The sequence below is a fragment of the Catharus ustulatus genome, chromosome 13 (assembly GCF_009819885.2).
Source record: "Catharus ustulatus isolate bCatUst1 chromosome 13, bCatUst1.pri.v2, whole genome shotgun sequence".
Taxonomy (NCBI): domain Eukaryota; kingdom Metazoa; phylum Chordata; class Aves; order Passeriformes; family Turdidae; genus Catharus; species Catharus ustulatus.
Genome location: NC_046233.1, coordinates 6,532,279 through 6,560,223, shown reverse-complemented (window position 1 = coordinate 6,560,223; position 27,945 = coordinate 6,532,279). Strand labels below are relative to the sequence as shown.

At 43.8% G+C, this 27,945-nt stretch overlaps 1 protein-coding gene across 6 annotated transcripts in view; it reads right to left on the bottom strand.

Moving 5' to 3' along the window:
- Positions 1-27,945, bottom strand: part of LOC117002661 (membrane-associated guanylate kinase, WW and PDZ domain-containing protein 1-like) — a 295,287-nt gene that overhangs the window by 45,435 nt on the left and 221,907 nt on the right. For all 6 annotated transcript variants that reach the window (XM_033071996.2, XM_033071995.2, XM_033071993.2 and 3 more), the window contains exon 3: positions 4,568-4,687. In XM_033071996.2, the coding sequence (XP_032927887.1) occupies positions 4,568-4,687 (120 nt within the window). The remainder of the gene's footprint in view (positions 1-4,567; positions 4,688-27,945) is intronic.

Here is a 27,945-nt window from a genome sequence, read left to right as displayed (position 1 = left end):
CATACACACAACAAGGTGTTGCCTTTTTTTCTCTACTAGTGGTTTAAAAAATAACAAGAAAAAAGCAAGCAAAGTATTAAGAGCCAAAAAATAGAAGAGGAATCATTCTGCAGTGCACAGGTATCAGTATGTACATATTCACTGTGACACATTATAATGGTGTTAAAGAAACCATTATGATTTCTTGAGTCAATCTCTGGTCTGGAGACAAAAATCAGAGTCTGATCTTATTCAGCAGAACATGGTCACCTGCATGGGCATCCCCAGCATCTGCCACCCTTCCTTGCCCCATTTTCCCCTTGTGTTCTGCCTGCCACAGGCTCAGCTCTCATTTCCAGGTGGGACTGAGCTGGTGTCACCAACCATCCACCCATTTTGCTAAAGCAGCTGGGGTAGTGTGGCTGCTGCAGAGAAACCAAGGAGAGCCAGCACATCAGATAAATTAGTCTAAAGGCATCTTGATTTGAAGCATGTTGCTGAATACACCTCTCCACTTCGGCTGAAATCCAAACTGCACTATTAATGTAATTTATTACAATCATTAAGTACCACAATCAGAGACCCTGTCCACAGTAGCTAGTTTTATATACTTTGAAAATGTTAGCAAGTCACCCCATTACATCTTAGTCATGAGACTAATGCTGATTACTTATTACTTCTCTTGGCAATCACATAACACTTGTCCTGAGAATGAAAGATGATGCCTTGACAATAATACTCCATAATGTAATAACCCTTCACTTGTTATAAAGTGCTGCACTTTTTCTTTTGAGGATCACTAAGTGCTGGGCAGGCCTTCATTCACACAGCCCCACAAGCCCTGGTGGTACAGCCATCCCCACCCAAAATCCAGCCACCATGCCCCTGTCCCCATGTGTCTCTGCACAGCTCCCATCTGCAGGGCTGCCTGAATTCAGCACAGCCCTCCAGAACACCCTGGCTTCCCCTCTCCTCCTCCTATTTGAAACAGCAGATAGCTGCAGGCACAGGGCATCTGCTGAAATATTAATGAAGAGAGAACTAAGTGTTGTTTTAATATTCTCCAGGCCAGTAACCTGAAGTACAGAGCAGTTACCTGATCTGCTCAGGACCACTCAGCAGCTGGGGAAAAAAACAGGAATAAAATCTGGAAGTGGTGACTGTGCTCAAAGCAGGCCTCCCCTGGGGTGCCTGTGAGAGCCCACAATTCAAATGCAGAAGTAATTGCTAAATAATTAGTAACCTACACAATTACTTCCATGCATCCATCAGTATTTTCTGCCCTGAAGGAGCAGTCAATAAATGCCTGAGACTACAATTACAGTGATTTCCTACCCACCAGAAGGCCTAGACGATGTGCAGCCTAAAAAGAATTTTCTTTCCTAATGTGTATTATCAATGGGAATTTCTAACTGGTTTGAATGTGTTGTGTGCAGCACACACGTGGAGCAAAATCTCCAATAGTGGGGCAGCATCACAGCTTTGGGTACTTCCTCCAGCTCCACTTGCTGCACTCATGTGATCAACATGCAGCTGTCATCAGGGAAGCAAAGATGTTTTTGGGCTTTATGGCTAAAAATCAGGATGTTAAAACCCAAACTGAAAACCCTAAGGATTTAGGTTTATCAGTGCCCCCTCCCACCTGACTGCATTTTTTGAAGCCTTTTGGGTGCAGAACACACCAGGGAGATGAGAGGTGACCAGAACAGCAGCTGCCTTGCCCACTCTGCCTTCACTGGGATGTGAATCAAAAGCTGCCCAGAGGAACCTATTTGCAGAGCACCAGGAGAAATAATAATGGCATTACGAAGCCCTGTGGGTCAGCAATGCCTCTTTTCTCCTGTTCACCTTGCACTTTTCTCTCTTTGCAATTAGAGCACTTTCAGAACCCAGGTTGTTCTTTTAAAACCTAATACACTCTCCTACATTTTTATGGTTTCCAACTGTTCTCTTCTGCTTGTTCTTTATTCTTTCCAAATCAATAGTATCTGTATCAGCATCAAAGTCCTGTGTATTACCCCTCTTCTGATGGCTCCCTGTTTTCTAATCTTTCTCCCCAGAACTTCTCTTTCAGTAACTGTTATTAAACGCTTCTGTTACCTCTTCTGCAAGATTTTTCTCAGTGACAGTATCCATATCCAGGTGACTTTGTGTCCATCTTCTGCACCACCACATGCTGATGCTTACAAATTAAGGGCAGAAGGGTCCTTGGGACCATTGTGACCCCAAGCCACCAGCCTGTTTGAGCCACATATGCTTGTGGCTGGCTGGCACACAGAAACTTCCCCATTCCTCATCCCTACTGTCATTTCAGAGCATTCCTCTTCCTTCATCTCTAAATCACCTGAGAGCATTAAATCACAAGCAGCCCTGTCTCTTCAGGTGTTCTGATTTCTACTCAGCACAGCAGGTAGAACTAGATTATTTCCTTTTGTTGGGTTTTATTTCTCTGGTTTAGAATAAGCCATCAAAAATAAAAAATACAGTCAAATTTATCGTGGTGGAACACTTTTAAAAAAAATGTGGCAGCAAATTCAGCAAAAACCAAGTGATAATTAAAATATCTAAGGCTGTAAAGCTGGACAATAACAGAGACTTGGCCATTAAAAGTCTAACTTGCTTTGTGGTTTGGGTTTTTGGTAGATTTTTTTTTACAGACAAAATTGCTTGTGATTGCAGCATCGAGTCTGAATCACCCCATCTTCCAAGATCTAATCAAGATCAACGCTGTCTTGATCAATACAGCTGTAAAAATAAGATTTCCAAAAAAAAAAAAGCACAACAAAGCCATTAAAGAAATCTCAGAAGGCAGCAAAATAATTTCTTTAAGCCATAAGTGAAAAATGAACTCTATTTATTTCACATTACAATCAAATAGTAATGTGTCTTGATGCATATGTGCACACATGCATCATCATTATTTGCTTTATTCCTATTGATTTTTCCTTCCATGGGCCAGCACTCCAGAACCACAATGCACCAGCATCACTGATGTCAGTGGGGAAAGAAGCTTCTCAGCACTTCTGACAAATTATTCCTTTAAAGTTCAGGCACTTCTATCACCCACAGAAATGAAATACGCATTAGACTTATGAGAAATCAACCTCATCTTCAACAACTGAAAAGAGCAATCCATGAAACCTGGCCAGTTCAGCTGCTGCATATAATCACATCAGCACTGAAAGGAGCGTGTTGTAAAAGGGTCCCAGATGGATCCAGCATTTCCTGAGAACTCATTCCCAGCATGTCCCAGGAGCCAGCTTACAGACACTTGCCCATTTTGTCTTTCCAAGTGGAAAGGTCACTGGAACAAACAGATCAGGAAGCAATGGTGAGGCCTTGCAGCTGATCTATTTCGAGCACCAAAGAAAACTAATTCGGTGTTATAATTAGAAACACAGAGAGGAAAAAGCTCATTTTGGAGAAGAGCTGCTGCTGGAATTGTTAGCATTGGTGCTGATGGAGCTAATCAGCTCACAGGAGTGGAAGAGTGAAACCAAATTATACATTTAGCATCTTCAAGCAAACCAGGTTTGACACTGCAATTGTCTGCAGTTGGGAATGAGCACAAGGTTTAAAGGTGCCCTTAAAAAGCAGCTTTTAGAGAAGTAGATAAACAGTATTTCATGACTCTTTCTTCAGACCCTGAACACCAAAAACACATGTGACAATTTTTTCTGTTCATGTTTGATGACTACTTTTCAAAGACTTTGGCCTAGTTGTGTGTAGTTTGTATTTTTAAATGTATTCCATATTTCTTATTATAAAGAATAATTAGAATAAGGCTGAAAGACTAAAGCTTTTTCAATCTCTCATATTTACAGAAAGAACCATTAAACTTCTTTCAAATGGAAATATGAAATGACTGAGCTGAAGTATACTGGAAGGACTTTCAAACCTGTAAAATATTTCTTTTCATTGTCTTGTCAAGAGGTACATTTGAATGTTCCCCCGAGGAAGAAAACCCCAACCCACTCCAAAAGGAGTTTTCAATGTAAAGGAGCTTTAGACTGCAGATTTAGTCACACAAATCCTATTGTGTACCTAAACATGACCCATTTGCCGTGCATTTCCCTGGAGCTTTTTCCTGCTCTCACCCTGGTGACATTTCAGTGCCCCTTGACTGTCTCAGTGCTGTTGTTTGCAAAGTTGTGTTGTAAAAAGGATTGACACAATGACCCAAGTTAGAAGCAATTATTCAAGTATAAGGGGAAAAAAATCAAAACCAGTGTATCACCTAGCACCTAGCTGCACAGTGACACAAAACTGGGTGAAGGAAGGTGGAGGGAAAGAGAAAGAGCAGGAGGAAAGAAAATCTGAACAAGGAGATGAGCCCTAGTGAATATAAAGAATAAATGTCCCAGTATTCTGTTATGGGATTACATGCTGATGTTGATCTTTTCAGGCAGTCAACCTGAAGGCAAAATATAAAAGCACAGCAAAATTGGAATTCCCTCTCTCAGGTTGCAGAGAAAAGGGAAGCAGAGCACTGGGATGGAAAGCAAGGTCCTGACTTGAGGAGGGAGATGCAAATGTGGTGTCCCATCAGGGTATCTGAAATGCTTTTTCACTGCCCCTGGCTCCATACCTTCATAAGTTCCTACTTCCAGAAGGGTCCCACTTCTCTCCAACTCCAGAAATTCCTCCACAGTCAGAAAGTTATAGTCCACACCAGGCACTTCTCCTTCTCTTGGAGGGCGGGTCGTGCCTGCAAGGAGAAATTAGAACATCATTAGAGTTGTTTTCTTATCAAGGGTTAAAAGCACAGTTTTCACAAAGATAGAACAGTATCTGTAAAATACAGTTCTGTGAGCTACAAGGGTCACAGGAAGGATGAAGTTAGGAGCCCATGCAAAAACAAGACATAGATTTCAGGTTGAACTGGTGGCACATTTAGAACAAAACAACTGAGGGACATTTCTTGTATTCTCAGAAAGACTCTGGCAAAGATATCTCTCATCTCTGCATCCAGGAACACAGCTGGAAAAGTTTGGTACCTGGGAATATGCCAGCAATTACTTTCCTGCTGTTAGCATTGTCTCTCATACTTCACTAAAATTGCAATTTGTATTACCAGATAAGGCAACTATTTTCCATTATTCCTGTATCACTATCTCACCAAATGTTCTCTCACATCATTAACATAATTTCTCCCTTGTTTCTTCTTACTGTTTCATCTCTATTTATGCTGTTATTTTTTATTCAGCATTGAGAAGCACCATGAGACAGTTTGGATGCACCATTCACACACACATGCTCACTGAAGAGACAACCTGACAACTCTTCTCACAGGAGTTCACCTACAAGCTCATTGCAGTTCAGGAATACTTTTAGTAATAAGTCACACTCAATCTCTCTCTCCAGCACTTGACAATTTCTGTAGTGCCCATGGAGAACTGGCTCTGGTCACTGCCACTCTGCCAGCTCTGAAACTCTTGTCCCTTCTGGCCAATTTACAGCACTCTGGAGCACAGTGCAATATGAGTCATTTCATGAGTTTTTGCCTAAGATGACTTGAGACACTGAATTTTAGGTCACTGAGCAGAGCTTCATTGATAAGGATCCATTTCTGTTCAATAGCTTTATTTTCCATCACTCTGGAGGCTGGGAGGTGGCTGGATTCTGTACATCTGAGATTAAATATAAATGACAGATTTACAGATGGTGCAGAAAACAGAATTTTGGAATAAAGACCAGAGTTAGAGAATTGGAAGTAGAGGAATGCTGTGGCTGGAACCAGTCTGCTGGCTTGGGAATAACTTCAGAGACGTGGAAACCATACCTAACATTTAACAAAGCATAATTTCTCACTTCTGAGGGACTCTTCTGGCCCCTGGGCAGTGTCTTCTCAGTGCATACAATTTCTTAAACCCTCTATAAAAAGACAGAAGAAAGAATAAAGAAGCTGAGCTTCTGAAAACTAATTGGGAAGATTCCAGTTCTCAGAAGTTGAAAGAGCATAAATTTACCATGCCTGCATCTGGCAAATGTTTTCCTCAAGTGCCAGGGAAGCGGAAAGTCTGCTTATCTCCTATTCATCTGAGAGACTGTTCAAGAGGTCAGTCTTGCAGAGTGACACCCTTGAAAGACTGTCACTAGATTAATTTCCTTGATTGACATTCACTTTCTCTAACATCCTCCATTTCTTGTTTCAAAATAGAAACTCTCTTTTTTTATTATTTACCATCAACCTTCAGAGAGTCTATAAATTCCTGTGCTTTTTTCCATCATTCCTCCTCTTGGAGCTGTATGAATGGGTGAAGGAGGGAGGAAAAGTAAGGAAGGGGATGGAAATAGTGATGGATAGCTCCACCCTGTTAGCAGAATTACTCTTTTCTATTTGGAAAGTAATCAGTCTTGCATTCTTTGTATTTCTGAATCCTTATAGTAAGGCTACAGCAGTTTTTACTGGGTCGATTATAACAGAAGGCAATTTTCTTTCACAGACCTAGTGCAGAGAAATGCTGGAGCTGCACCATGCACCCCTCTCCACCCCAGTGCTGGTGCTTCCATCCCAGGGCAGGCAGAGAAGCTCCCTCAGGTCCCTCCCTGGCACACCAGGAGCACACACCCAGCAGCTGGGGTGATCAGCCCAGATGCCACATCTCCCCCTGAGCCCTGACATTGCCATGCAGGCTGGGAGGATCCCAGAGCACCGTGCCTGCCACATTCCCCAAAGCTGGCTGGGGAGTGGGGAGCAGGAGGGATGAAAAGCCACACCAATAACTATGGCCAGTGGTGTGCTGTAGCTGTCCCATGCCTGTAGCACAATGGAAGTGAGAATTGGACTCTGCAGCCCTGCTCATCAATCAGCCCAACATCACCCCCAGCCATGTGGCACGTGAGCCAAATGACAAAGATTGGGACGTGTGTTTTCCCAATAACTGCTAACACATTGATGAGACACAAAGATCAGGGAACTTCAGGATTGCTTTCACCTTATCTTTTAAAGCCTCTTCTTTATCTCTATCTTCCCACAGAGCATATTTATTAATCATTTTTTCCTTCCTTCTGAATTTTTATAGCGATGAAATTGCAGTCAGCAGTTTACTAGTGCTGGCTGCCTATTTGACATGACAATTATATCTCTGCCATAATTCCTCTGAGCCATTTTAATGGATCTATTTGTTTCATCTCGGTGTTCTTAATTTCCTGAATATGTTCAAGTCAAAAAAAAAAACGCAGCTGTGCCTGCTATCAGCCCGACTGCCTGCAACACACGCAGGAAGCATCAGCAAAGTCACCACAGAAAAGGAAAACATTGCATCACAGAGATAACATTTGTCACCTCAGCTGGTCCTCAGCAGCAAACTCATGGAAAATAAAAACTACACTGGCTGGGATATCTTATCTGGGCGAGGGTGAAAAACCCAACGACTTTGCATGTTGGTGTCTGGAGCAGAGATTGCTTGCAGATGCTCCGGCTGTTCTCCTGCTCCACATCTGAGCGAGTGCTAGTGAATGCAATTCAGGGAGCCAGGGGGAAGGGAGAACCCGCCTCCGTTTTTCTTGCAGCAGAATGACAGGCTGCCGGCTGGACACACGCCTGGCAGATGGCATTTCAAAGAGTTTTCATGAACCATCTGGGATGTGTACAATGATTACAAACCACACTTACAACAAAGCCAGAAGGGCTGCTTCACAAGGAGGGTGGGGGGAGAGGGCGGGCGGCAAGAACAGGGGGAAGAAAAGAAAGCCAAGAGGTATAAACTCTTTTTTTTCCCAGGCACAGGACGCTGAGAATAATCAGCACCTTGCACCCAGAGCCCTTTCACAGCCTGCAGCAACTGCTCCAAGGCTTGTGTGTGCACAGCCCAGCACCACCACAGCCCGCCAGCCACCACTGCAGCCCTCTGCTGATAAACTCCGCTTGTAATTAAGTCTCCCACCACTAGCACGGCTTAATTATGTACAAAAGCAAAGCGTGTGCATCCTCCTTCCCCCTTTAAATTGCATTTCAACATCCTTACCACAGGATGGTCTTCAGTGAAAACGGAATGTTTTATCAGAGCTAATAGCAGGTCAGACCACTGCTAATGGCAGAATTAATTGAGCACAATGAGAGCTGAATTTAGCCCAAACAGAAGATAAGATACTCCACTCGAGAAGATGAACCAATCATATTTAAATACGTTTAGTTGCCTGTCTTGTTTGCATTGAAATATTAAATGGCATGAAATCTTATTGCCTTTAGCTACCAATTTAGCTAATTAATTTGAGCTATGTCCATTGTGTGACTACCTCAGAATTGCTAATGCTGCAGCAAGAAGGAACTGGAGGGGAACTGAGTGGCTACCATCTCCTTCTGCACATTTAATGGTTCATAAGCTTTCAGTCTTATTTGGCTAGCATATTCCACAGCATACACAACTAGTTAGATACATTATATTCACAGGGGAGTTCCTCAAATTTCCTGTAACCACAGAAGACTTAAAAAAACAACAAAAAAAATAAGGTTACTGGTTAGCATTGCAGTTTTTACCTTCTCTCATGGACCAGGAAAGTAAAACTACATCTAACCTGAGTGGCTCAGATGAGATGTTTGCCCAGCTGTTGCTTTGGTTATCACTCCCAAGCTATGTGCATCCCAGTTTATTCTTGCATCCCCAATGCTTGGGCCACTCATCAAGGGCTGGATGAGAAACTGCTCCTAGACACAGGTGAGTTTGCCCAAGAGAGCTCAGTGCTGTATCTGAACTAATTAGAGCTTGTGCACACATGCCTAGAATAGCTGGGCTGTGGCTCAGATGTCCTGATGACTATCCCTACTATGCTGAATAATTTAAGTGTCCATTTAAAAGACAAATAGCTTCTGCTGTTGTGCTGCCTATCGAGCATGCTGACACCTACCCAACACAAGCCTCAATTATACTATGGCCAGACTGTTAATATATGACTCAGGGGCTCTTTAGCTCTTTATCAATCTACCAGGGCTTCAAGTTAAGCTGTTAGTATTCACTGATGCCCTGCTGCTAAATTAATCAGGGTCTTGCTTATTGTAATCTAAAAATAAGACTTAATGGGGCTGCAGTCACTTAAATTGGTTCCATGTTAAAAGAAAAAAAAAAGTTCTTGAGCAGTAATGCTGTTACTGTGCACCAAAACAGCCCCTAGCAAGTCATTTGGAAGCCACCATTTCAAGTTCAGAACTCTCATTTGCAAAGCAGTAATTTCTGCAAACTCCTCCAGTTCCACTGGCTGCCAGTGACAATCTGGTGAGCCACCAAAATACATCTCATCAAACCACAAGCCCTTTGCTCCTCATCTCCACTGACCATCATCTCTTAAAATGACAGATAATGTGGGAGCTGTACACTCAAAGCAATGATAATAGTTGCTATAATCATATTTTATACAGACTCAAGCCACTGGTGGTTAGCAGCAGTGTGTGGAACTGCAGTAAATAAGGTTTTAATGTGAATTTGTGTGCAGGGGTGCTCCTGACTCAGGAGGATGCAAGGCCAAGTGGGAGGTTTGGAAAGGCTGGGCTGGGAGTAAGGCAGGGTTGCTCTTCCCACTGATCTAAAAAACTGGTATTTTTGTTCATTCAGCAAGAAGAGACTGCTCTCATCACCTACATGGAAAAAGCCTTCAGCTGCCAAAGAAGAAACACATTAGGAAAAACAGCCCCTTTTCCCTCCCACTGTGTTTGGAGGTCACCTTCTTCCCTCACATCTCAGGGTAGTTTGGAGAGCCTGCTTTGGCTCTCCTGCTTCTGCCACCTATGGTGCCAGAATACTGGAAGGCAGAACAAACTTCACAGATCTGCTAATAGCAAATGGAGAAGGGAACAGACAGAGACAACCTGGTCTGACTCCAGAAGAGGGAACCTGATCAGCAGCCAAGCTTAAGGTTGAACTTATCAGCAGCACAGTGCTAAAAACAGCCTTATCCACATTCATAAAAATAAAGTGTAACCTGTCTGCAAGAAGACACTGTACACAGAACTACCTTATCTTACTGACTTCTGGGGCTACTCAAACTAAGAACACTTTATTTTTTCCCCAACAGAAGTGAAAGGAATTGTATTTGGACTTGTGCAATCCATTATACACTGTAGCCCCACGTACCTGTGGTAAGGGGTCATTCATAGTTGTAACTACATAAAATATGGACATTTCAGACAGGCCCAATCTGTTACAAACCAAACATGCTCAGCTTATAAACACAATTTTCCCCTGAAACTTGAAACTCAGGGAGCCCATTTTGGGATTTTAAATTCTGTCCATCCCTTCTCCAGCCAGAGACTCGACACCTATAAACCCCAAGAACGTGACAAGCATTCAGAGTCTTGGTGGTGGAGGAGAAATTCAATCCAAAGAAGAATGTGTCTGCAGCTAGAAATTAACTCACAGCCCTGTTAATGATGCATGTGCAGGAACAGATGCTGATTGACTCTTCCTGGCCACACACACAACTGCAGGACTAAAAACAAATTTCTCTCACTGTGGTCAGCAGGAACGACTGATTAAACCCAGAAAAGAGCTGACAAAGACAAAACTGCCTTTCTACAGACATGTTTCAGAGAGAAATGCATTTCATGGCTGTGGTCTAAAGCAATTTTTCTTCCATGAGGGAGGTGGAAGGGATTTGCACAGAAGAGCTCAGCATCTCCTTCTCCCACCTGCCTTTGCAAGTGGCCATAGAAGGATCCCAGAGCAGCAGCTGGGGTCGAGTCCCTGTTGCCCAGAGGACTGTGCCAGCCATGCCCACAGGTGCTGGCAGGCTGTCCCAGGCACACACAGGAGCTGTTCTCCCTCTCTCTGAGCTGCTGTGTCCAGTTGCATCTCCCTGGCCCTTCCCCTCCGAGAAGCACGGACTGCCCCGAGCCTCCCTGCACAAGTGATTCAGCCAAGCCACACAGCACAGCTCAGATTGTGTAAAACCCTCCAGCCAGCAAGTTATTTTTGTCCTTTATAAATCTATTTTTGGTATTTCAGTGGCCTTCCCTGCCACCAAATAAGAGCACTGATAATCTTCAACACATTTATCCTTAGAGCGCTCTGAGGTACAGAAAGTGGGTTTGTTTCTGGTTAGTAGCACAAGCCCAGCCAAACCCAGGCTCTCAAAGGACTCCAGGAACCTAATTCTGGAGAAATCAATGGGATTTAGGAAACCCTACAGATCAGGATCAGGGCCTAACAGATTAAAAGGGACAAAAATAACTTGCCACCATGTTGGGGCTTTGCAAGCTCATCTGTACGTGCTGTGAAACACCACGCCAAGGCTGTGCAAAGCCAATTCAGCATCAGGGCCTCACTCCCCACTGTAATAGAAATTTAATAGAAACTGATAATTACCTGATGAAGAGAAGTAAGGCTGTAAAACCTGACACACTCCACAAGAAAGCCACTTTAAAAGACCTATTTAAGGATCTATGCCAAATATTCAAACAGAGCATCGCTCCCCAGACCTGGGAAAAGTAGCACCAGTGGTGCTACTGCCATGGGGCACTTGCTAATGCAGCTACAGCCTCTTCTTGTGTCCTTCAGAGCATCCATTTGCTTTCTCCTTAGCAAAGAAAAGAGTATTCTGGCACCAAATAAAGCATAAATAATAAATATTCCCGGGCTCACAATAGCAGCAGCTCTAGATCCTTTCCTTTGAGTGATTGCTGTTACCTCAGCAGACACCTGCAGCCAAATCCCTCTTATTTCCCACGAGGTGGGACACCCACCAAGAAGATTAAACTTCATGAACTAATGAGTTTGCCATTAATCCCATGTTCCTAGAGTCCAACAGCATGACATCCACTAATTTAAATTGTGAACTACTGATGAAAAAGCAAACTATGTCCCTCCTTGGCAAGAATACCTTAGCTGCAACTATGCATGGTTTTATTCATTCTAGTATATGGATTAGTGTAATAAAGTGTAATTTTATAAATCAATAAAGCTGTAGTAATGAGATTGTACTGTAATGTTCTGCTTTTAAATACTGGCACAGAAATGAATGAAAATTGCCATTTGTCTAAGTGTGGATGCAACTTATAGAAAGTGAAATTAGCTGAAAGTAAATTAACAAGGTGATTATATACTTGAACTTACATTCTGTTTCTGTCATATATACATTTTTAGAAGCTTAGATAATTCTGCAGCTGAGGCACATACCTTTATTTCAAAAGATTCACCTTTAATCCATGCAAACATTATCATGGTTACTTTCAGTAGAAATGCTTGTTTTGGGAAAGGCTATGACTGAGGGTGGTAAATTAAATACATACACTGGATAATTACAGAGCATCCTGATTAGCTAGTTATTTTTAATCTTGTAGATCATTCATCTGGGCTATTTCAACCCAAGCTCAGCCTGATCCCTGCAGTGCTCCCACATCAGTCACCTGCAGCCTCACTGTGCTGAGGTAGAGCAGTGGAAAACACCAAAAATTCAGATGGATTCAGATGACTATTCCATACAAATGTGCACATCTGTATTAAATACAACAGGCCAAAGGTGTGTGTGGGAAAGTGCTTAAAATATCCTTAACTCACAGGAGACCTGGGATGGAGGGTTCCTCCCACACATTCAGCACTTTTAAACAAATACTTCATTGTCTTATTTATACTTTCACATTTTAGTAAGTAGTATATCAGGAGGTATAACCTATCCTGCTTTATATCTGCTTTTTTCATGGCTGCTTGCAGAGCTATCTGATTTCTCCAAACTGCCAAAGAGAAGGTGTAGCCCAGTCTGAGAGCTCTGTAACTCAAGGGTAGCATTAAACCAAGCTGTGAACTGCTCCAGTAGCAGCATCCAGCTGCAGAGAAAGAAAACACCCCTGGACTCCCTGTGATGTTTGGCTGAGTGGCTGGATTAAGAAAAAAACTGCATTTAATTAGCTAGCAGATCTTCACACGGCTTGGTACAAGGTTTGAGTAGGTTATACAGGACTAGAACCACAGAATAGGTAAGAAATAAATGGCTCTCAAACCTTTTGCCTGATGTTCCAGACCAAAGGCTGGGAGGGGACAAGACCAGACAGCATTTGGGACTGGGTGCACTGTAAACTCTTACAGGATGAATTGCCAAGTTACGGAGCAAAGACAGACACAAAACCAGGGAAGTCTGATCAGCCAAGCTCACTGCTTTCCTGAGAAAACTTAAGGGTTTTATAAACATTATACAGTCCTTTCTGCCTGCTGTGAAGTAGTGGAGGAATTTTCCTGTTTGGGGACAGACATCCAGTGAAGTTTTGAAGCAGAAATACAGTGTACAAGAACACAACGACCAGTTTTATAAAAAAATAATGAAAACTTGTTTGGGCAATATGTGTGAGTGTTTCAACCAGAAGAAGAACACCCTGACAGTCACACTCCCAAGGCCAGAGACTTTAATTTCTGAGACTGGAAGGCTCCTGCAGTGTCTCTCTGTCAATTCACCTGGCTGGCATCCTCCATCTCCAGCTCCTTTTTTGTCCCAAAGGTTGGCAGTTCACAGCCCCTTGTCTCGGGGTCCCACCCAGAGTTTAAAGTGCATTTCAATCTCCATCTCAATCTGCAATTTGTGAGCCCAGCTACCTGGACCAGGTGAATTCCTCAACAGCACTACTACACAAGCTGACACAACTATTGGAAGAAAAAAAAAAAGGCAACTCTTTTCTTTAAATCTTGGATACCAAACATTTTAAATCCCACAAATTAAGATATCCTATTTCCTATTCTACTTCAAGACTTCAGATGTGCCCTATGATCAGGTACCATAATTGAGCTCATAATAAATGGCATTTCCAACACAGACTGAACACCTGCAGTATTTCAATTCAGCTTTTACAAAAACAATGTTTGCTTTTCACATCTGCATACATATGTGCACATACATCCATGAAGATATATTCTGCACTTAAAAGCCACTAAATTTCATATTATTTGATGTCCAACAGCTCAGCTGCCTCCATAGAGATTCTTTGCCTCCTTTTGCTGTTTGCATGGCTGAGATACAATGCAATGTGGGCCATCCCAGTTTGGCTGTGATATAAAACTCCTTCTTTTACTTTTATTGCCATTGCAGCAGACCTCTAATTTGTAGTTAAAAGTCTAAATAAAACACCTCACCTAACAGCAGGGAGATCAGTTCATTAGTCTAATCTCTGTAAAATTCTACCACAGAAAGAAAGGGTCATAGAAAACATACTGATTTATCTCTGAGGCACTGCCTCGAGTTTGTTTCAGTGACCACATCCAGTCTACTGAAAAGAAAGACTCAGAAAGGTTTTTCCCATTAAAAAAAAACAAAAAAACCCCCCAAAAAACCAAACAAACACCACTACCACCATGCCCATTCCACCACACCTCCACAGGACATCAATATAGTTATTAAAAGCAGGTTTTTTCCCTGAACAAAGTACATTGCAAACAATGTCTCCATGGAATACTTTCTCCCATAGCCCAGAGAGCCATGAAATGCTATAAAACCAATGGACTCTGAACTGTGAGAACCTCATCACACTTTGGAAAATCAGAGTCTCCTGTGGCTCCTCAAGTTTTGGCTCTGCCCACCCACCAACCCTTGCTTCAGATGGTTCTTTTTCCCTCACAAATCCTCCTTGACCTTTGCTTAGCAGTTTTCCAGCATCAAATTCAATACTGAGCAAAAAATGTAAATGCCTGTGCTATAGCAAGGAGGATGCAGACTACAGAAATGTGCACTCATGTAACCATATGGATGCATTTGCTGTAAAACTCAAGGGAGGGACTAGAACTGACAGCAGATCTACCCAGTAATTTGCACATTTAGACACTATTCCCTACAGATCCTGTCCCTTAATTTTACCTGTCCTTAACTGCTACCAATTCCTGCATTTTTCTTCAGTAGCTCTGTATTCAAGGCATGCTTTAATCCTTCATGATTGCTACCACTTCAGCTGGTTGAAAAAATTCTCCTGCTTCACCTTCTGTGATGCTGATTAGATAACAGCTCAAGATGCTGAAAAAATGCCAAACATTGAGAAGCTGATTGGTGTTTGAGTTTCAGATTCATCACTATTGATAACAGCAAGTGTTAAAATGTAAAAGAAATCAAGTACATAAATTTAAAATCTTTCCTTGTCTCATGGAAATAAAAACTATTATAATATTTTGTTATTTACAGTTCCTCTGCTGCATATTCCACATCCACCAGCTCTGACACAGAAAGAACTTGTAGTTTTCTAAGTGCAATAGAACACCAAAGAAAATTCAAGTTACAATACATTCTCCTCACTTTTAATTAGAACATTTCCTGGTACAGTAAAAGCCTGCTGGTTAGCTAGTGCATAACTCTGCATCTTTGCAGCCCAAAATGAACTGTCATGTTACTGATAATGTGTACAAGCTTCTCCATTGATTTTATTGCTTTTCCAGTTGTACACAAACAATAAAAACCTCGCCTACAAATCCTGTCATCACCTAGGAGTTTCATAGGATACACTCTCACAGGGTGCTTTACTCTGCCTTTCTGAAGCCAAGTAACACCCCTATAAAATACCCCAGTGCTTGGCTTAAATGATCTTTGCTTCATTTCATCTGATTACTTCCAGTTCTACCTTCTCTCTGTTAAATGTCCCTGCATAGTCGTTTACAGCTCTGCGTTCACACAAAACAATAATTCCATCACATTACACACTCCATCATTTTATTAGCTTCTTGCAAATAATCTTCTGCAAGTGCCTCGATTTTAAAAGCCATTTTAAATTCATTTGCTGGTTTATCAGTGCCCTGCTGGTGTTGACTGGGCACAGACAACACGAGATGCCCCACGGAGCTGTAACACCAGCAGCTCCAACTTTCACTGCCGTGAGTAATTCCAGAGCATCTCCAGGTCCCCACCACCACTGGTTTGAGTCCAACATAAATAAACAGCACACAATAATTATCCTCATGCAACTGTCTGGCAGCCCAAACAAATGAGCTGTTCCTTGTCTTGCCTCCAATTCCCTGCAAAGAAAAACACCGCCAGGTTTTAGCTCGCAGTTGTGTTGGCATCACACAGAGGATAAGGAAGAAATAAATCCTCAATATCCCAATTACCTCCTGGGCTTAGACACGGTTGGTGGAGGGTGTTGTGATCTGAGGTGTTGAGGAGACAGTTTCCCCAGAAATCTGATTTCTCATGCTGCTAGATCACTACATGCCTGGAAAATGAATGCCTGGAAGCACACAATCAGATCCAGGCTTTAGAAAAACCCTGAGATGATATTCTCTCAGAAGTATCTGTATGTTATTTGACTTAAAGGACAGTCGAGTGATTACCAGAGATAGACTGCTTTTCTTCACAAGAATATCATATGACAGATAAGACCTTACTAAAAAAAAAAAATGAAGTTTAAATCTAAACTCCAGCACTTATTTTCAAAGTGTGAAGCATTTATCCTTTGACAGCTGTGTTGAGTCCTTCAGAGGAGTGATGCAGGTGAAACCACTCTGCCAGACAGATGCTGGTACAGAACTGATAATGGGACTTGCTGCAAATCACCTCAGTTCAAAGCACACAAGCATCCCAATTGCTTCAAGACCAATTTCCGTGATTGGTGTTAAACACATGCTCCAGCTTTTGCAGGATAACAGCCCTGGGGCAATAAATGTTTTGTGAATAAAAAAGAAAAATGAAAAAATAAATTGTCTTTTGATTCTGACTCAGGACACTGCTGAGGTAAGGTGGTCCCTGCTGCCCATGGCAAGGCTGGAGATACCCAGTGGTTCTATCTCCCAGCACTGTTTTTTAAATAAATATTCTTTAAAAGGATGTGTTGCAGAAAGGCAAAAGAAAATAAGCAAGAAATTGCTGCTACCTCTGCCACTGAAGGTGACCAAAGACCAATGAATGAGATATAATTGCATTGGAGGTATTTTAAATATTTAACATAAGAATAAAACTAACACCCCAATCTTCCACCACACCTCAAAAAATCCAAGCAGGTCTCGTTTGTCAGTACATTTGCCTTCCAAATGCTTCCAGCAAGGTGGGAAGATGAAACTGTGCCCATTTTTCAGATGGGGTATGGAGACACAGAACAGCCAAGCTGGCAGCCCAAGCCCAGAGCCGATTAGGAAGGAAAAAGCAGAAGGTCACTGGTGTCCCACAGTTCTGTGGTTAGCAGACAATGTTTGGGAGTTAATAGCATTACTGCTCTGTGATGCTGATCTGTGAGATAAACGTGACAGGCCTTGGTGATGGCTTCATCAGAGGAACTGCTGACTCAATATTCAGCATAATGGCAAGAGCTGTTTATGTGCATACATTGAAAAACAACAGATGACTTCTGGAGCAAAACACATGGGGAAATTCTTTCTCGAGGCAATACAAAAGAGCTAAAGTAGCTGAGGCACTTTCCCACAGTGACTGTGCAGTAAAGTAAATTAGAGTTCTGAACAGCAACCATCCATTATCCCATGTATTTTTAGCAATTCTGAGATTAATAACTGGACAGGGCCAATAAAACAGTACTAGAAGAAAACACATATCCTTTTGATGAACTGCCACTCACTCCTTTCAGATCACATCATACCTCAACAGAAAATCTGAACTTTGAAACATCCACTATAGCATTTTTTCTACCACTATTGCCATTTAAGTTATGCTTTACACTTTCTAGATGAATGAATCACATTAATTATTTCTTCTTTCCCTTCTGACTGTTCAGCCAAATCAGGCTACTTCCAGAGTTGAAGGGGAAAACGCAATCATTAACGCTTCCAAACTTCCATTTGGCAGAAAAACATGCAGAAGGGAAGACATTCCTGTGAGCTGTGAGAAATCATTGCCTAATTCACAAATACCATCTTCTCCTTTATTATTGTAGTTGTCTTTCACCTTTAAAAATTTTCCTTGAGATAGGATAAGTCTGTAAACAAGTGTATTGGAAAATCACAGCTGTGAGACAACCTTCAAAATAAATAAAAAAGTTATTAATACTTGTGTTGGGAGCCAGTTCTACTGGGAATTGTAAAACCTGCAGGTTGGAGAGATTCATTCATCTCTCTTCTAGCTCTTATCAGTTCTTCCCAGTCCTCCATCAGAGACCACAAAACTGTTATTCCGTGAGCTGAAGTTGATTTCCTGGATCATTTTACTCAATGGGAATCTCATTTATTATTGAAAATAACAGAAACTTGACCTTCCCTGGAGACTTTTACAGAAGTTCAGACTGGAGGTGAATTTGTCCAACCTGCATAATGCAAGTCAATTCCTCCCAGGGTAAAGCAGCATTCAAAGGGAACAAGGCTGGTAGAATTGACCCTTTTATGCATAATTAATGCAACCATTGATCAGCCACAGCTTGGATTAGGAATTTTTTCTGAAAGATAAATGCACAGAGATGAACTTACACACTTTTGAAAAGTCAAACTTCGAGAAACCTGCTTTGATCAATGAGAGGCTCTTGCTACCACAGGCCTATTTTCCAATGCACACAGATCAGGGTCATTCAGAAGGAATGACAGTGGCAGCAGCTGTGACTCTTGCTCCTCACAGATCTACAGACAGCCTCTCTAATGGACAAGGGAGTGATTTCCTGGTTTGTTCCCCACTTGCAGTGTGCAAAAGATTCCCATTAGGATGGGTGGGAGGGTGGAGTGTGTGGCCATGAGAATGAAAGCTCAGGTATTGAAGATATCCACAGGTTATCTGTGGTACTATTTCATCACTTTTACCTTACACTCCTCATCTATTTGGAAACCATGACTACAAGTTACCACAGTGTGTGAATTTACAAATAGTAATGAATTGATCTGGAGTGGTGTACCTGCTAGACAGGAGGCAATGGTCACAGTATTTATAGAACTGGATTTATAAAGCTGCTTATTCTCAGACATCCAGTGCTTGCTTTTCTTCCTCCCAGCCCTAAGAGCAGCGCAGAGGAAAACGAGTGGTTTTACACACTCTGTGTTACACAGGCCAGAAAGGACTCCAGATTCCCAGGGTGATATTTAAATGTCTAGGTAAAAACTATAGCACTTACAGATAGATTTTAAGAGAGTTCAACATCAAAAATTCAAGTTTGTAGGAGGACTGGCTCTGCACTAGCAGCTGCAAGTGGTGCAAATGGTCAGTGGTTTTGAAATCATGAAGAGCAGAAAAATAACTCTCCCTATCACATCTTTCAGGATGATGTTCAGGTAAAGCTGCTCTTGCCTTCAGGTAGAGGAATGGATTAAATTACCTCCTTCAAGGTCTCCTCTAAAGTTTGCAAATCACAAGAGCTGGCAACACTGTAATCATGTAGCAGAATTGTCAAGAGGACAATGTTGTTGTAAATCATGTCACAGTTGTAACGTGTTGATAGAAGAAGATTTTTCTTTTCAAAGATATCCAAGCCAACTCGTTGATCTGTTCAGAGCATGTCTCTTTCAAATGAGTTTTTACAAAGTGCACATCTACACTGCAGTCACTTGAGGACAGAGCTCAGCAGCCAAGTATTTATGGATTTGTTAGGGCAGGTGTTGCATCTTACCAAGGGCAAGAGATCGTGTCTGGATTATGAGCAGCACTCAGCTTCAAATCCAGCCAAGGACCTTTACACACCTGTGATCAACATCCTCCAGCACAGAGCCACACACTCAGCCACAGAATATCCTGACTTGGGAGAGACCCACAGGGAGCATCGAGTCACAGTCCTGGCTGTGCATGGGACACCCCAGCAACCCCACTGCGTGCCTGGAGCATTGTCCAACTCATCTCCCAAGATCCTGGGAGCCCACCAGGGCTGGGAGAGGAATGACGATGGAGCAGGGATGGAGGAGGGATGGAGGAGGGGTGGAGGAGGGGTGGAAGAGGGATAGAGGAGGGATGGAGGAGGGATGGAGGAGGGATGGAGCAAGGATAGAGGAGGGATGAAGCAGGGATGGAGCAGGGATGGAGAAGGGATGGAGGAGGGATGGTGAAGGGTGCTGGGTGGGACTCACTGCCAGGGCAGCACTGCTCCACCCAGCCTGGGTCTGCCCAACTCTGCATGCTCCAGGATTGTATTCAATAATCTGTATATACAAATTTATATATATATATAGTTATAGTTATACAATTATACAATACCAAAATATTACATATTGTCATATATAACCCTGTAATCGAATTTTTGTGTTATAGATCATTACAGCTGCTGAATCCCCTTCATGACAGCAGCTCCAGTGATCAACAGGGACCTCTCTTCCCCTCCCCACTGCCACAGCCAGACCAGCTTTCCTCCCTGTGGAATTCCACCCCAGCATCCCCATGGCTTGTTCCATACAGCTGGTTATTCACAGTAACACACCAACAGTCTGAAATGTGAATTCCCTGTCTGGTAACTCAGGTTTTACCCTGCAGCACCCGGTTGCTGCTGCCTTCCCTGCTCCGTACCAGGATCCCAGTACCGCAGGGACCCTGGTACTGCAGGGACCCTGGTACCACCAGGACCCTGATACTGCTAGAACCCCAGCACTGCCAGGACCCCAGTACTGCCAGGACCCTGATCCCACACCGCTCCCCGGTCACCTCCAGCCTGGGGCACCGCACTCCGCTGACCCTCACACCTCCGCACGCAGCCTTATATAAACTCCCGGTGCAGATTAAAGGTTTAGAAGCTGTAAGGTGCTGCATTCCCAGCAGGTAAACACGGTTCCTGCTCCTCCAGTTCCTCCCTGCTCACCTCCGAGCGCTCCTTGCCCTCCGTGATCCGTTCACACATCCAACTCACCTCTGAACATCCATCCCACCCCCAAACATCCATCCCTACCTCCCAACATCCATTCCACCTTCCTTCCTTCCTTCCCACCTTCCTTCCTTCCTTCCTTCCTTCCTTCCTTCCTTCCTGTTCAAGCAATTTCCCCCCTCTCACAAACAGGGTTTCAGTCCCTCTCAAAAATAGGTGAGATCAGAAAGAAAAAATGCCTGATTTTTGTATAATTTCAGTTATGTCAGATTTTCCCCCAACACATATCTAAATTTTTGGAGCATATTAGCTGTTAAGCCTCTACTAAATTAGATTTCTCTCTTCCTCAGGTGCTTCTACCACACAGCAAAGGCAGGGAACAACCTCTGTTCCTCCTGGAGACTGAAATTGCATCATTACAGGTGTTTCTGGTATCCTTGGCCCACAGGTAGCACATCCACAAGATGTGCTTTCAAATGAGTAGCTTGGACCTTGGGATAAGGTCCCAACCTTCTCACCAAAGGTGGATGAGAAGTTCAGATGGGGACACCCCTCCCACACTGGGCCATAAGGCCACTTCTATCTCCTTTTTCCACTGAGTGATAATGGCTACAGAAGACACCACTAGCAGCACCCTCATGATCTGCTTTAAGATACACTTCCTGTCACCAGTAAAGCATGTGGAAGGGCAAATCTGTCGCACAACTGCACTGATTCATCTGCAGTAAGAAGCAGGACTCATTTGTCAGGTCATCCAGACATGAAGGTGTTTCTAGTGGTTGAAGCCTGGAAGGTTATATATTTTTTTCTGCTTGGAGAACCTGAAGGAAGGGCAAAGTTGGTTATGCCCCTCTCTGAGAGCTAGCTTGGTTCACATGCTAAGATTAAAGAGCAGAATATGTAAAGGTTTGTGTGATGGGTTTACACCTCAATTAGAAAAGTGTAAGAAAGCAGCAGAGTTACGCTTATCACTTCTGGAAAAAAAGAAAAAAAGCTTTCATTGCTCACTAAGTGCTTCCTAGGGCAAGTTTCTAACTTATCTTCAGTGCAGTCCCTCCCTTACTCTGTGCACATCCTGATTTTGTGACTGCTGGATTTGTGCTATAGAATTAAGCCTGGTTTACAGGGGTCAGTCATTTCCTACACCCCCTGCTCAGAAGTGGAAAGAGTTTGTCATCAGACAGCAAAGCACTAAAGACCTGTCAACACTTCGTAGGCAACAAGTTTAAACAAAGTCTTCTATGAAAAGCTTCCTGCCCTTGCCCCTCTCCTTGTGCATCTCTCAAAGGAAATGCAAATAGTTAATACTCAATTACCTTGATAAAATTACACATCTCCACTGCTCTGCATGTTTCACCTCTTGGCTCAGTAAAAACAAACAAGACATCATTGCTGGAGTCTAGGTGCCTGCAGACATACAAATAAGGACCAGTAGTGCAGAACAGGAATGCATTACCCTTTCAAAGCTCTGCTGACACATGGGTCCGGGCTTCATTATCACCTCTGGAGTTTACAGCAATGTTTGCTATAATTAGAAGTGTGTCAGAACTCAGAGAGAGCACTGCAATCATCACTGGTCTCTGCTGGCATGAATGTGATAAGCAGCAGAGCACGAGGCAGAACTTCTATCCAAGTTTTTAACAGGGATGAGCTACCACCCTCTTCTCCTGTTTGAAAAAGACCCATATTGAATGTTTTAAAGAAATCAGGCTGGTTCATTCTGGGGAAGCCCTTGGTTAATGCCAGCCTCCTGCCTTTAATTCAGGATGTTGCAAACAGGGCAGGGGCTAACAGGAGGGAGAGCAGACTGCAGTGAGAAAAAAGGGTTCAAAATACCACTAACAACTTAAAGAAAAACAACTGCAAAATGCTGACCTCTTACATGTCAAGCACCATTTTCATAAAGGATTACATATATATATAAAAGGTTTTTATCCAACTGTACTAATAGATTGTTAAATATGTATACTCAAATGTTTCCTGGAGTAGAACAACTCTGCAGGAGTCATTCCTCACCCTTAAATATTCACAACATTTTGGCAGACTTGCTAAAACTGGAACCCACATATTTTATTTTTTTCCTTTGTTGCAGCAACCTGCAAATCATTCTGTGCTTGTGCATTATTGATATTTTCATGGCCCTTTGCTAGCTTCAGGTGCTTAATAGCTTTGTGAAAGTGCATCAAACCCCAGTTTGTAACAAGCTTTTACACATCTGACATCCCAAAGAGGAATTTTTTTATGGGTTTCTTTAACTGCTTAAGGGCTGATTGCACACACTTATCTCTCACCACTGGAAGGACTATAAAGCTAAAGTGAGATTTTATATCCCCATTTCAGGACACTAAAAAGTATGGTGCTGTAATAGAAATGCTGACATTATCCAGTTATGGTGGTGCAACCTCTCTGCCATAATTATGTACAGTTGGAGATAATAAGCACTGCTGATTCAGGAGAAATCTCTGATTGGGCTGGAAGATGGAGAAGTGCTGGATAATCTGTTTCCTGAGTGGCAACAGCAAGCCTAAAGAGCATAAACGGAGGAGCAGAGTCGGCAAGGAAACAACAACAAAGTCCAATCATGACTCCTCAGAGATGCTCTTACTCTATTCTTTGTTCATGTGATTGCAAGAGACCTAAAGGACTCATTCAGCACTTGTCCTTAAAGGACATTGTGACATTAATCTGGAGGAGTGAGCAGCACCAATGGCCAGGAAAGGTTTGATTACGTGACTGAGTCCCAGTCAAGAGAGCACAGAGCCCTGATTTTCAAATGAACTGTGTTCCTCTCTGGCCTTGGAAATTCCAAAACCCTTTGAAATAACTCAAGTTCACCACCAAAAATGAAGGAAAAAGAAGAAAAATATCTCAACATGCATGTGCATATTAAAACCTGAATAACCTGCAAAAATTGCCTTGAAATCTCTGATATACGGAAAAAAGCCTAATTAGAACTGTTTCAATGAGTAATTAACAAAAAAAAAAAAAAAAGTGGGATAAGGTTGTACCCCTCTTCCACCTTTTTTTGCTTTGCTTTGGGAGATGGTGGGGAGGGGAGGATCAGACAAGACAAGAATTTTGGTGAAAAATTTAATTCAGTTTGGTGTTTTCCTGTACTGTTTCTCCCACCATATATATATATATTTACATAATTACGCACTAAATTTCCTATTAAATTATCATCCTCTCAAAAAAATGCTTGCTTGATTGATACCAAAAGTTCCAAATGCATCACTATGACTGGCTCTAATTACTATTAATAAATACATAATGAACAATGATAAGATTAACAAACCATTCCAAAAATTTGTTTCTATATTCACTCCACAGCTGAAACTCCAAATTAGCACTAATGCCAGCAGGCTATTAATACTCTCAGATTAACAAAACACCAGCAGATCATACAGGGATGAGCTTGAATTTTGCAAAATAAAATACCTGGGCAAATATTTAGCACAAAAGAAAAAAGGTGTAAGTTAATATTTGTTTAGCATATTATGGAGACAGATGAGTGGGAGTTGCAGCATTTACTTGGAGGGAGGGAATGTTTTGAGGCAGTGGAGCACAATGTCCTTACCCATGGCATGGGACAGAGCTGCTGAGTGTCCCTTGAGGCTGATGATTTTTATTTTTGGGAGCATGGCTCCACATGCAGCTCCATCCTGGGGCTGGCAGCAGTGAGGATATGGGAGAAGGGCCCTCCTGGCATGAGAGGCAGGCTCTGATGGGTTCAGGTGCTGGGAGCTGATGGAAGCAGGAGGTCACAGCACCTGTCTGAGCATCCCCTGGACCCCTGTGTCCCCAGCAGGGCAGGGACAAGGTGCTAAGGGTGCTTCCCTTTGCTGATCCCAGCCAGATCCCAGTGCCCCACACACACCAGCAGCCTCTCCCCTCCCTGGGAGCACAGAGCTCTGTCCTGGCCATGAACCAGCCCCTGTCTCCTTCCCATTCTCCCCAAAACCATCCCACTCCTGAGCACAACCTGCAGCTCTGTCTGCCCAGCTACCTGGCATCACCTACTGCTCTGCAGGAGAGGTCAGGGAGGAATACACACTTCCTGCTTGGCTTCCCATTTGTCTGATGCCCTAAGGCACCCACAATTTAATATGTTTTTCTTTTTAAAGTAAGTGGAATTGAAATAAATCCATACTGTTCGCCAGTTTCCAGCTTACATAATCAAAGTCAACTGTGCATTTACAAATTCCTCCCTTCTCTGCAAGCCAATCTGACAGTAGCAGGGGGGGAAATAATCTCCTGTGGCACTGTCTTGATTTCCCCGGGAAAATAAAATGCCTTCAGTTTATAATGACTTAGTAATGAATTAAACATTTTGAAATCCATAAAGGAACCTCAATAATAAGATCTTTAAAAACTGCAGACACAGTCAAAGCAAAGAGCAAAAAAAAAAAAAAAAAAGGAAGCAGAAATATGTTTGAAATTAAGTGGAGACAAATCACAAAGACACGGATGTGATGAAGCAAGGCAAGAGGTGCATCCAGGAGAATCCATTCAGCAGCCTGAGCTCATCCATTCAGCATCCACTCCCATCAGATACTGAACAAAACAAAGTTCCTGCAGCCATAGTTTTCTTCACTTATCCAAAGGACCTAAGTGGAGTTTTAATATGCAGAAATATCAGAGTTTTCAAACCTTTTTGTTTGACAGCTGATACAGGCACCCTGGTTAAATCCAAGTCGGTGACTCCAGCACACTGGGAGGTGCTGAGATCCAGATATTTGCATGGCTTAAAATGGCTGCAGCAGTTCAAGGCTCCTGGAACTCACTGTGCATAACACCATGGAGCACAGGAGAAGGGTCTCATTCCTGGCTATACACTATTTTAAATTTAACAAAGCCAATGTAATTAGTCCCATGAGCACCCCTCCAGTAACAGCTTCAGCTCCCAGCACTAGTGAGCTGTATGCTATGCAGTAATTATGCTACCAAGCTGTCAGAGCCTCCTTATCTGCATGCAAATTAGTTCATATGCTATACATCTGCTGTAATGACAGTATTAAACCAAGAATTTTATAATGAAGCCATCCTCTTTATAGCAACATAGCACAATTACTTTATTAACATATTGCACATCTATGTCTGTAACTGCTCCCAGTCAAACAGATGAATTTTCCATTCCTCCATACAGCAAGATCTTTGCTTCTCTCCCTATATCTGTAAATAAACACAAAGAACAGGAACAGGAATTTCTGAACTCCCTCTGTACAACACCACTCCTCCATTGCTCCTGGGGAAGCACCGCACCAAGTACCATTAAAGCATGACAAGGTGAATAAGTATTCCCACAATGCTCCAAAAGGTTAGGAGATGGAACAGTAAGAATCAAATCAGCAGCTGTTTGCTCCCAGCCTTGACATCAATCGCCAGCTTCTGTCATGCAGGGGCTGCCAGCACCAAATGGAGGGGACTGGAGCCCCCCAGCCCCTCGCACGGAGCAGCAAGGGACGGTGAGCAGAGAAGGAAAGGCAAGGTGAGAAAAACCTTCACAAGGCAGGAGTGGGTAATGCAGACCTGGTGCCTGGGAGGATTTCTGCCTGCTCAAGGTGTGCTGGTGGCAGCCCCACTGCAGGCAGGGCTCGGGGGATGCGCAGGTGGGACCGCAAAACGCGGCTGCTGCTGCTGGGAAAAGGTTGGTGGCTCCCCCATCCCAGAACTTTTTCCCAGTTTGCTTTTTGTAGAGGTTTGGAATATTTTACAAAGGTTATTTACAGTAACTACCTCAAATAAATAAAATTGATAGAGGCTTGATTAAGTTTCCTTGTGGGTAGTTGATGAGTTCTTCTCTTCGTTATTTTGTGAGCAACTGCTCAATTCTTCGACAATTAAAAACAAACCAACCAACCAACCCAAAAATGCACATAGAAAGCTACGTGATCAGTTCTAAACCTTCAGTAGATCTTTACACCTATTTAGGTTTGTTTTTAACCTTCCAGCTCTATTAACCATGGATCTGCACTCCAACCCTCTTGCAAGGACATCACCTTGAAGCCATCTACCTGCATCTCCAGGGTGATGAGGAAAGCTCATTTATAATAATGGGGAATATCAATTCTGGGACCTTATTCCACTTACAGTAGTTTCACGAATACAAGCCGCACGGATTATAAGCCGCACCCCCGGTGCCTCGACAATGTTGCTGTCTTTGTCAATAGATAAGCCGCACCCCGAATATTAGCCGCACTTTCGTTCGTCGCGAGAATCCGTGCGCAGCTTTCACAAATTGGCCAATTAGTAACAGGATCGCGGCATAGCGGGCTTTACTGGCTCGGGGCGGGGCCAGGCAGGCTCGGCCCGCTCATGGTTGCCGACGGGGCCGGGTGGCCCAGCTCAGCGCCACGGCTCGGCGGGGCTGGCCGGGTGGTGCTGCCGCCGCCGCCGCCGGGCTCGCTGGCCCCCCTCTCCCGTCAGCACCGCCCCGCTGCCGCGTTCGCTCGCCTGGCTGGCAGGGCTGCCGCCGCCGGGCTCGCCGTCCGCCCCGCTGCCGCTTTCGCTCGCCCTGCGCCGCGCCTCGCGAGCGGCGGCGCTTTCGCTTTTGCGAGTGGCGGCGCTTTCGCGAGCGCCGCTTTCGCTCGCCGAGCGGCGCTTTCGCGAGCGCCGCTTTCGCTCGCCCCGCCGGCAGGGCTGCCGCCGCCGCCACCAGGCTCGCCGGCCGCCCCCTCCCGTCTGCACCGCCGCCGCGTTTCCTCGCCCTGGCCGGCACTGCAGGCCCCCGCACCGCCGGGCTCCCCCACGCTGCTGGCCCCGATTCTGCTGGGCTTCCCCCGCTGCCAGGCAGCCCCACCCGCCGGCCTTCCTGCTTCTGCCATGCTCCCCTGCACTGCTAGCCCCAGTTCTCCCGGGCTCCCCCGCCCTGCTGGCTCAGGCTCTGCCGCCCTCCCTGCCCCGCCCTGCTGGCTCAGGCTCTGCCGCCCGCCCCCACACTGCTGGCCCCGCCTCTGCCAGGCTTTCCCACCTCTGCCGGGGCCGGCCGGGCTCCAGCTTGGCTTGGGGCTGCCGCGGGCTCTCACTTCCGTGTTGGCAGCTTTTAGAATTTTGTTAATAGATTAGCCGCCCCGGAATATTAGCCGCACTTCCGGGTTTCCACCAAAATTTTGGTCAAATTGGTGCGGCTTGTATTCGTGAAATTACTGTACTTAATTTGATACAGGTTATTTTGACCAGCTGATTACTTCTTTAAAACCATCTTGGGAATAGAGCAGTTGTTCTTCATGGGCATCCTCCATGGGCAGGAACAAAGACAAGTGGAAGTGGAGGGAAAAAAACCCAACAAAAAACCTTTTCCCCTTTTCATGTTATATTTTCCCATGCACCAAAAGGTGTGGATAGGTCTCCACCGAAGTTTCAGC